This window comes from Gymnoscopelus braueri (assembly GCF_963280865.1).
Source record: "Gymnoscopelus braueri genome assembly, chromosome: 9".
Lineage (NCBI taxonomy): Eukaryota > Metazoa > Chordata > Actinopteri > Myctophiformes > Myctophidae > Gymnoscopelus > Gymnoscopelus braueri.
Window position 1 is genome coordinate 43,306,061 of NC_137610.1, and position 11,768 is coordinate 43,317,828.

General features: G+C 39.1%; 1 protein-coding gene across 1 annotated transcript; it reads right to left on the minus strand.

Moving 5' to 3' along the window:
* Positions 1-7,393: 7,393 nt before the first annotated feature.
* LOC308092337 (transmembrane emp24 domain-containing protein 6-like) lies at positions 7,394-10,907 on the minus strand (the record flags this gene model as incomplete). Its single annotated transcript, XM_080438188.1, has 4 exons — positions 7,394-7,627; positions 8,694-8,875; positions 10,062-10,188; positions 10,704-10,907. The coding sequence occupies 4 exons, from the start codon at positions 10,905-10,907 to the stop codon at positions 7,394-7,396; spliced, it is 747 nt and encodes a 248-aa protein (XP_080294314.1).
* Between the last annotated feature and the right edge of the window lie 861 nt (positions 10,908-11,768).

The following is an 11,768-nucleotide window of genomic DNA, read 5'->3' on the forward strand; positions in this document are numbered from 1 at the left end:
ACTCATAGGCAGTCATAGTAGCCAATTAGAATGAAAGCTGCTAAAACTGACTCAAATACTGATACAGAACCATATGGCTATATATTGTCCCTGTCGGATGGAATAAATATTCATTTTTTTATTATTATTATTATTTAAAAACAAATTAAAATGGTGAAAATAGCCAATATACAAGCAAGAAGTACTATAGTTTAAATAGTGAGAAATCAGCTATACGACTACAGTATATAGTATACAGTATATAAGTCATTATTAGTGCAAGTTCAATCACATTTCATTTGAATGAAAATAACTTGAGGGGAAAATACATAAAATCTCTAATCTGTGAATCTAATGTGATTCATGTGACCCCTACCTACAGTCAGTGAAGTCTAGGCCTGTCCCCGACTAAGGATTTGTATAGTCGAATCTGATTGGCGACTAATTGCCAATAGTCTGATTCGATGCCAATCTCTCAGTCAAATCATGCAAAAAATATGTTATGCAATAGAGGAATTCCATTTGGGCTGTAGGGGTGCTTAGTGTCTGATTTAACATATGCTATTGGTTTCTCCCAATAAATCATGATGTATATCCTATTTTTGGCAAACTATGAGTTAATTAATATAAAAAACTAGGCCAATCTCTCAGTGGAACAATTTTTGTTATAATTTGACTAAGAGATTGGCAGTCGACTCAGACACCCCTCGACTAATTAGTCGACTATTCGACTACCAGAGGTCAGGCCTAGTGAAGTCCAGAGCTGAATGTGACAAATATTGAGACCAATAGGCTATGACTTTGTACAAATATTGGTAATTTGCCAATACATTATTTTGGGTTTATTAAATTTGTATTACATTATTAAATGGGTTATATTTCACAGATAGTTATACTATAGAGCGTCGCAGTTCCCGCCCACTTCCTGTTTTTTTTGTTGCCGGAAGAAAAAACTCAATGCATTTTTCCATTGACATTTCCAAAAATATTTATATCTATTAATTTAAGCCTCGAATCAAGCCATCACGAGATGACATGAATCGTGACCATAAAACGTTTTTTTCTGTGATTTTTTTTTATTTTATATTTAATTATATGATATACTATATTTAATAAATACCCTTTGTTTTGCCGTTTTCAACAAAAAAAAAATCACAGAATCAAACGTTTATGGTCATGATTCATGTCATGTCATGATGGCTTGATTCGAGGCTTAAATTAATAGATATAAATATTTTTGGAAATGTCAATGGAAAAATGCATTGAGTTTTTTCTTCCGGCACCAAAAAAAACAGGAAGTGGGCGGGAACTGCGACGCTCTACTCTTGTAGGCCTACTATATTCAAATTAAATCATCCTTAACCTTCAAGTTAAATTAATTATTTCCTGGCATTTGGCCTTTGTGCCCTCAAAAAATGTGCAACACCAAAGGCCAAGTGGCCTTGCCACTAAAATGTCTTAATTTTGCTAGTTTTTTTGTTTTTTAATGGTTAGGAGGAAAGCTCAAGATGAAAATCAGTGTGCCTTTACAGTGTAATGTGATGGTGGACCAAGAGCATTGCCATTGTTTACACAACTATTTAAGTGCAATACTGAGATTTATTGTTTGGTTTGTTACCGTTGTATAGACTTAAAATTAAATATTAATTTGTGTTTATGTAGCAGAGTGGCTCAGAGCCTCAAGAGCCTGATGAGCCAAAAAAAAGATTGACAAGGGGGAATTCCCCTTTAGGCTAGTGGTTAAGATGTTGGCTTTCCATGCAGGAGACCCAGGTTCAATTCCCATGCAGGCTAACAACACTGCAGAGCTCAAGACTCTGATGCTAGACAGGAGGAAGTCGACGGCAGTCGAGGGGAGTCCTGAGTTGGTGTCAGATAGTCTGAACTCTCACATCACATCCATACTGAATGTATTTACTGGTGTCAGATAGTCTGAACTCTCACATCACATCCATACTGAATGTATTTACTGGTGTCAGATAGTCTGAACTCTCACATCACATCCATACTGAATGTATTTACTGGTGTCAGATAGTCTGAACTCTCACATCACATCCATACTGAATGTATTTACTGGTGTCAGATAGTCTGAACTCTCACATCACATCCATACTGAATGTATTTACTGGTGAGATAGTCTGAACTCTCACATCACATCCATACTGAATGTATTTACTGGGGTCAGATAGTCTGAACTCTCACATCACATCCATACTGAATGTATTTACTGGTGTCAGATAGTCTGAACTCTCACATCACATCCATACTGAATGTATTTACTGGGGTCAGATAGTCTGAACTCTCACATCACATCCATACTGAATGTATTTAATGGAGGCCACACCCAAAGGGTTAACATCTCAACCAATACGTTTTCATTTCATTTGTATTAAGAAAAGATGTTGTAAACCGACTCACCAGATCTTTTTGATGCTCCTGATCAGACTGATCATTGAGATCCTTCTTCTGGTGGTCTCTGTGGAGAAAACAATACAGATAATCTTGTGCCCCTGCCCTAAGCACCCTGCAGTGCTCAGTACTTCTCAAATGATTTAAGCATGTACATGTTCAAAGACATCAAGCCATAGGCTATTTTTAGCATCATAGTAGCCGTCTGTCGGTGTCGGCTCTGAGGAGCATTCAGCAACTTTTTTCCCCACTTCTTTTGACTCTGCTCCTGTGATACTACAGATTATATGCGCAAGCATGCCACAGAATCTGAGATCATTAACTAGGAGCAGTGCATAAATTATTGCATATCAAGGGCATAAGTTAAGATAAAGATATAACATTTGTATTGCTAGTAAGCAATACAAATGATAATGGGTGTGGTAAGCCCAGTCCACACCAAAGATTCACAATGCAACTCGTTAACCACTTAGCACGGTAAACCATCCTCGTTAACCACTTAGCCTGGTAAACACCACTTAGCCTGGTAAACCGTCCTCGTTAACCACTTAGCCTTGTAAACCACCAGGGCGGTTTATCAGGCTATTAACCACTTGCAACAGAATCCCAAAACTGCACCAACCTGGGATGGGTCAAGTCAGACAGCGGCAAATGGTTGCAAGTTTTAACAGGTAGATCCAAGGACCTGCCTTTCCTCAGGGAGTCACTGCTGGATGGTCTCTCCTGATGGACTAACCTTCAACACAACACAGACAGATGATGATGATGATGATGATTATAATGTTCAGTGGTGGACGGAGTACTGAGTTAAAGGAATAAAAAAAATAGTTACATATTGAAAAGTACATGCATTTAAAAAACATTAAGTAAGAAGTATTCAAAAGTACAAATTACAAAGTGCATTTTCTTTTCTTTTCATTATCAATACATTGCTGTATAAAAATGTCGACATAAAAAAAAACATGTTCACTGTATTTGAAAGTGGTTAATTCATAATATATTTTTCCCTTCCTGGAAATGCTGTGTAATAATAGTAATAAGTACCATATTTGACTTTGAAATGTAGTGGAGTGAAAGACATGAATATCCAAAAATACAAATAAAGTACAGGAAAAAAGTACAGTACTCAAGTAAATGTACTTAGTTACTGTCCACTATAGATGTTTACCTCTCAAGTTCTCCAGATGGGTCGGTTTTATAGGCCACGCCCCACTCCTCTCTCTCCACAGACTCACTCATGGTAGAGCAGAGACCTTTGCACGCGCGCGCGCGCACGCACACACACACACACACACACACACACACACACACACACACACACACACACACACACACACACACACACACACACACACACACACACACACACACACACACACACACATTTTGGGGTCCTTGACTTGAAAAGGTGTGAGAACCAACACAATGTGCATTGTGAGCTTGTAGATCGGCTATTTTTGAGCGGTGTAACCGCTCCTATAAGAGGGTTTAGGACCCATCCGTGGTGAAAGTTTTTCTTTCCGTCACGAAAATGTGTCTTTCGCTGTGACGCCATGCTGTGGAAAACACGCCCATAGGCTAAGCTCTGCAGGACGTGCCGTGATTGGCTAGTGAGACACATGATGAAATTAACTTCAAACTTCGCAGACGTGCTGTGATTGGCTAGCGAGACGCATGATGAAATTAATAATAATGTAAAAAATGTAAGCACATCACTTCGCAGGACGTGCTGTGATTGGCTACCGAGATGCATGATGAAATTAATAACTTCGCAGGACGTGCTTCGCAGGACGTGCTGTGATTGGCTACCGAGATGCATGATGAAATTAATAACTCATAAATAGCACCGCTCACTTCACACTGGGTGTGATTTTTTATATTTTATGTGCGACACAGGTGTACAGTTGAATATTACTCAGGCTTTAAGCTTAGGGTTAAAATGGCAAAACAATGCAAAAAATTACTCATTTATAATAACAGTCTGTCGGTCCATAAGAGGATCTTCTGTTGGCTGAATAAAGTCAGCCATCTGTGTGTTTTAGAATTCCTTAAGGGTGATTTATACTTGACTTACATGGCCGAAATATACAGTAGCCTATATAGGGCTGAAGTGGTTAGTGTGTTTTGTAATAATAATCAAAATCTTCAAAGTAACTAGTAATTAAAGTATGCATATAATTGTAGTGGAGTAAAAGTATAATATTTGCCTCTGAGATGTAGTGGGGTAGAAGTAAAAGTACTGACAATTGGAAATACTCCAGTAAAGTAAAAAATACCTAAACATTTTACTTAAATACAGTACTTGAGTAAAAGTACTTAGTTACTTTACACAACTGGTGCACATAAGATATAATATAGTTTCCCAATGAGTGAAATCCCAGGCCCTCGGTGGGTAATAGAGTGTAATCCAATGTCACACAGTACAGTACTCACAGACCACTAGAAGAACTGCAGTAGGCTGAGTGGTGCAGTCGCTTGAAGATGGGAGCGAGGGGGAGAAAGGCGGTCCTGGTGGATCCTCCCAAAGCTGCTTATGGTTGTTACTGTGTTGTGTGCTACTGCTACCCAGTATTTAATGCATGTAGTTAGTTACTTTCCAACTGAACATTATGCTACAAGGGTTTCCTGTCCGTCCGTCTGCGTTTGGCTGTCCGTGTGTCCGTCTGTGAGTCAACTCCTTAGACACAGAACAGAAAATAAGAAGCACCAAAGGTCTTTAAACGACCTTTGACTTCAGTCTGGTTGATAAATGACTTAATTGCTTCTATCGGCAGCTCATGCATTCTTTTTTTCTTTTTTACTAGGTGTGTTTGTGTTCTGTTGGATAAATCAGTGGTTCTCAAGCTTTTCAGACCATGACCCCCCAAAATAATCACATTTGAACTGTGAAACCCCCAAAATAATCACATTTGAACTGTGAAACCCCCAAAATAATCACATTTGAACTGTGGACCCCTCAAAATAATCACATTTGAACTGTGAAACCCCCAAAATAATCACATTTGAATTGTGGACCCCTCAAAATAATCACATTTGAACTGGGGATCCCCCGCCCTCACAAGCACTTGGAATTGTAGGCATTACATTTTGACTCGATTCCACAGATAAATATTATGAACATAGCTGATCTACAAGTTCTCAACGCCTCGCAATCAGCAAAAAAAAATTGGTCTTGCGACAATTGTGGTCAATGTTTGACCAGTTTTTATTGTACAGTTTTTTTTTCATTTCTGCTGCAACTAAGTATAAATTAAGAATAATGCTCCACCAAAACAAAACATATGTGCCTAGTTACGGCAGAAAAAAGAAAAGCACAGCCACAGCTGCAGAACAGTTAATGCTATTATTGCTACAATTAAAAATAAGTCCTACTAAGCTAAGCATCCTCATATTGGAAGATTTTCACAGTTTTGCTTTCTGTTCAACCTTGTGCTGACATGCACACATACACACAATAACAATCTGGCGAGTACACAACCCACACTCAAGGCAAGACAAGGCAAGAATTATTTTATATGACATTTCAAGGTAATTCAAAATGCTTTAGCACATTAATGCAGGCCCATGCGCCTTGCACCAAAACAACAACAAAAGGAACAGGTGATTGACACGATAACTAAGTTATGTCAACATTTTTGTTCTCACTGTTTGAATTAGACTCTAATTCAAACAGTGACACCCTCTGAGTGAAACCCTCTGATTATTAGTGTTTCATGAACCCTTGTATGGGTCACAAGACATACTTAACCACATGAAACCTATAGTATCTCTATTCTGGGCATGTCTTAATAGGTGAAAATAGACAAACATCTGGTTAAAATAGATGAAAATGTAGGGAAAATAAGCAAAACAGTATGTGAAAATAGCCGATCTACAAAACCTGAAACCATTTATTTTATTATGTTTCAAATAAAGCCAGGCCGAGGAAAACTTGCACGTAACCACTTAAACCCTACAGTATGTACTTAATTGCCCCCCAGGGACCCCAAATATCTTTGCCAAAAATAGCCGACTTATACACGCTTGTAGATCTGATGTTTTCGAGAAAAGTTTCCCCCAGAATAAGGACGCTAGGGTTCACGTGGTGAAAGGAGTAGTTCACCCAAAAAATGACTTATTTTCTATCAATTACACACCCCATGAAGCATTGAATTCATGGAGTTATTTTTTTTCGCATTCCAAAGCCAATAATTTGATAGCCCTGAAACATGACTGTCATACCATGACAGTCATGGAACCGAAAGTTCCTGATTTAGAGTGGTGTTCGATTTTTTTACATTTACAACTCTCACATGTACATAAACGTTCAGATTTCAAATATAAAGTGCTTACCCACGAGCCATGGATGTTAAAAGTTGATCCGACCCGCGATAAGTACCCGTATCTCCCGTATTGTTCAATAAAAAGCATTTTAATCCGATCGTCGGCCATTTCTTTCTTTTTTTTGTAATGTATCAGAGTGCAATACACCTCCCAACCATTAGTGTCGCATAGTTGAAAGCATCGGAGAAAATTTGGAGAAAATGGCCGACGATCGGATTAAAATGCTTTTTATTGAACAATACGGGAGATACGGGTACTTATCGCGGGTCAAATCAACTTGTAACATCCGTGGCCCGTGAGTAAGCACTTTATATTTGAAATCTGAACGTTTATGTACATGTGAGAGTTGTAAATGTAAAAAAATCGAACACCACTCTAAACTAGGAACTTTCGGTTCCATGGCGCTTGTGACAGACGAGCGTCAGGTGAACCATGGCTAATAATTTGATAACCGGCGGTCTCTCCGGTATAGGAGACACAAAGAGTCTCCTTTGTGTCTCCTACCGGATACATTAGCATCTTTATTATTATCATCAAATTATTGTCTCAGGAATATGACAAAAACAAAAAAATCTCTGAATATGGGGTGTGTAATTGATAGAAAATAAGTCATTTTTGGCGTGAACTACTCCTTTAAGTAAATCTTTCACAGTGTGGAATAGAAGATTCAGCCCAGATGACCTCAGCAGCGTGGCCTCTCGCCCTCGGTGGGGTTTTTGTTGTTGAAGAGTCTCTTGAGGAAGAGCAGCTGCAGGTAACCGGCCAAGATGATGACCGCACTCTGGGCCGCGGACCACCACGTCACATACTTGGAGTTGGACTGGAGCACGTAGTAGTCCAGGCTTCTTCTCATGCGGCCAAAGTTGTAGAAGCGGAACATGTGGAAAACGCGGTTCTCCACCCTGTGGGAGGTCTCCTGGAACACAGTGATTGTGTGATGTTATATTGGAAGTTTGTATTAAATAACATCTGCTTTTGTTTTTTCTCCCAGAGCATACAGTACAAGGTCTTTGTAGGCTAATAGAGATCATTTACTAAGTGGTTACTGAACATTTAAAGCAGCACTATGTAACTTTCCTCTTCTACCCTGGATTTCAACCCGGTTTCCTGCGTAAGTGCTGACATTTTCACCATTGAGCTAATAAAGCCTGCCTGCTTGCTCAGGGGATAAATTGAATCTTGACCATCAGGTCAAAATTCATGTCAGATCCTGTGTCTAGGTGAGACATGACCTTTGACAAGATCTATATCTCTCAATAGAAGGGCAGGGAGACAAAATACAACCACCCCAATTGTATAAGTTATATTGTATTAACATACTCTACCATTAGATACAGAGTTAACAGTTACATAGTGCCTGCTTTAAGTGTTATCAGTCTAAAATGAATTTGTAATGTTATATTATTGCCAGGGTGGTGGTTAACCCATTAAGACCTGAGGCGATTCTTTAAAAAAATCTAAATCCTAACAGTTTTTTGAAAAAAAAAAAATATATATTTTTTTAACGATTTTTCAAAAATAGCAGATCTACAAGCTCATAGCGCGGCACTCGGTGCCGCGCTATGAGCTTGTATATCTGCTATTTTTGAATAGCCAAAGGCATCTAAAGTGACACAGAAGCGTTCCAGGTATCAATGGGTTAATCACATAAACCCTAGCATCTTTATTCTGGGGCGAATACTCAGGCTATTTTCTGTGAAGAGATTTGATTTAGATGGGGGGGGGGGGGAGTAATGGACCGAGTGTAGACGCCTGGGGGAGACAAGTCAAAGTAATTAGGGTTTAATGTTTAAGTGGTTAATGTTGCCAGTCAAGTAAGTAAGCCTTATTCCCTGGTTAAAAAACAGTGCCATCCAATCATAAGACATAAAAAAAACAACGCTGTCGCTGATATATAGTATAATACTCAACTTATGAGTATTATTATCTGTATCAATATACACCACATTCTGATTAACAGTCAGACATGGTGATGTGTGTACCTCTATGGCGGACAGGGTGTTGTTCAGGTCTTTCCTGATTTCCTCTTTCTCTTTCTCTTTCTCCTCTTCGATCTTCGCCTTCACGGCGGCACCGGCTCCGTCATAATACACGCCAAAGTTGAGGAAGATCTGCATTACGCCAAAGCGGTTGTGAAAGTTGTTGAAGCACATTTGATAGAAACCTGGGAAATAAGAGGAAGAAAGCAATGAGACAACATGGAGCTTCATTATGAAACAGGCCATTCATCACTTGAACCCAATTCTGGGGGGAACATTAGCCAAGAATCGCCGCAATGCGTTGCATTACGAGGCATTGTGGGTTTGTAGATCGGCTATTTTTTGTGAAGACATTTGGTGTAGATGGAAAAAAACAGTCCAAGTACAGTTGTAACTCAAGAATAGAGGGTTTAATAATCTTCTAGATTAGAGGCCTGTCCCCGACTAAGGATTTGTTTAGTCGAATCTAATTGGCGACTAATTGCCAATAGTAGACTGGCAGTCGACAAAAAAAAAGGGCCAGAATACATTTTATTTCAAAGGGCCAAGTCTACACAGTTTGTTTTGTGTCTCCAGCAGAGTTTCTAGTGTCTCTATCTCTCTCTGGAAGAGGTTGCACATGAACTCTGCAGCCGCACTGAGGCGCTCCAACACAAACAATACCAATACAAAGACGAGGAATAAGAAGAATAAAGTGGAAGTTACGTGTGGTTGCAGGTGTAGACTTGGCCAAAAAACAATTTAAAACATTTTTGATCCTTAAAAAAATAATGATAATAATAATAATCTGACTAGATTCGACTAAGAGACACGCAGTCGACTCGGACCCCCCGCGACTAACCAGTCGACTTAGTCGAGGTCAGGCCTTGTACGGCCGTTCGTGTCATGGGAAATAACAGATTTCCGGCTGAGAAACAATTCATTTAAATATATATTTGCTTGGTGAAGAAAGGTCCTTTTGCACACCTACAGGGACAGGTGCGTAGGAGCAGGCAACCAGTGCATGAGACATGAAAAAAATGGAGATCCCGCACACTGTCTTCACTTACAGCAAACAAGTAGTTTATTACAACGTTTCTGTCAGGGATACCTGATGAAAGTTGTTTAGACCAAAACGTTGTAATAAACTACTTGCTTGCTGTAAGTCAAGACAGTTTGCAGGATCTACATTTTTTCAATGTATATTTGCTATCACAGCTGAATTTCAGAGGGATCCTAAATGAAATTCATACAAAAAGCCTTGAGAAACTAGTCATTACAATGCACACACTGACTTTCTTCTCCCGCTTCTCATAAACTGCACGAATCAGGCTCTGGTTGTTTTTGAAATGCTGTGTCACATGGTCAATGTAGGAACAGGACAAAACTGACCCGTCTCCTCGGCTTTGAAATTGATCTGACCAGTGGCATCGTCCACAGTGGACACCAGCAAACTGCTGGGAGAGTTGACTGTAACTGACAGGTGTCTGTCATGACCAACCCCTGTCACCCATTGGACCTACAGTTCAAACACACACATACATACACACGCACACACAATTGGTGTATGATCACAGGAAACACCTCATAGTATTACAAAGCAAATAAGTGGATATTTGTACACTTGATTTATACGTTGGTATGGAAAAGAGGTACAAGCCAAGTAAACCGCATGTCAAATTATAAACTACCTTCAACTCTTCGTAAACATTTCTTAACATTTAATAGCCTACTTTAAAAGAAGAACAAAAATACATTCATCTAGGTTGCTGCATGGTTGGGGAAAATACTAATTTAAATTAACATAGCGCAACGAAGGAACCAAAATGCACTTTGATTTTCTGACATTTGAACATTTAATAGGCTACTTAAAAGAAAAGAATACACTAATCAAGGTCTGTATAGTTGGGAAAAATACTAATTTAATTGAGCATAGCACAACGAAGGAACCAAAATGCACTTTCTTTTCAGATCCCTATCACACAACACAGGAATCATTGGTTACAATGTGGCAGACAGTCACACAGTCTTTACCATGAACGTAAGGTAGAATCTTTCTCCCTGGTGAGCAAAATGCCAGAAGCACTCCATCCCTGAGGCACGCAGCACGATGGAGAAGTCATATTGGTCAGTTCCCCAAAACAGCTCCTGGTCCGTGATGTCGGGGTGCAGGTCCGTCATGGGACCCCCAGAAACATGGCCAAATAATAACCACCACGCAACAACAAAGCAAGGCATACTACACAACATGGCTGTTCAAATTACTCCTTTGGCACTGTTACGGGTTTAACTAACTTGGGAGTTGCTGAATGGAAATCCGGTCTGTAACGTTGGATAGAAATGATTAACCAGCAACCAAACGTCTTTTGTGGGAAAATTTAGGTTCCCTGCCAGGTGTGGTGTCAGTGGGCAGTGTCATTTCTTGTTATCTACAAGCAGTGGTGTAAAGTAACTAAGTACATTTACTCAAGTACTGTAGCCTACTTAAGAACAATTTTGAGGTATTTTATACTTTACTGGAGTATTTCCAATTGTCAATACTTTTACTTCTACTCCACTACATCTCAGAGGCAAATATTGTACTTTTACTCCACTACAATTATTTGAAATTTTGAGTTACTAGTTACTTATATATAAATCATATAATAAAACATAGATTAACCACTTTAGCCCCATTTATACCTAGGCTATTTGAAGATAGCCGATCTACAAGCTCACAACGCGTCGCATCGCGATGCGTTGTGAGCTTGTAGATCTGCTATTTTCAAACATTTTTGTGCTTTTACTTTTGGTACTATAAGTATATTTTGATGCCAATACTTTTGTACTTTTACTCAAGTAACATTTTGAACACAGGCCTTTTAGTTGTAACAGAGTATTTTTATATTGCTACTTTTACTATCTGAGTACTTCATCCGCCACTGTCTACAAGTTGCAGCCAGGGGCTGGTAGCTTTCAAAGTTTAACTGCCACTCATACTATTTTACCAGTAGGCCTAAAGTAGGCTTTGAGGAGGATGTTACCAAATCCATTTTCTACGTCTACGTGCTTTTATTCTATTATTGTACTGTTGCTCTATATGTACTGTATGTGCATGTG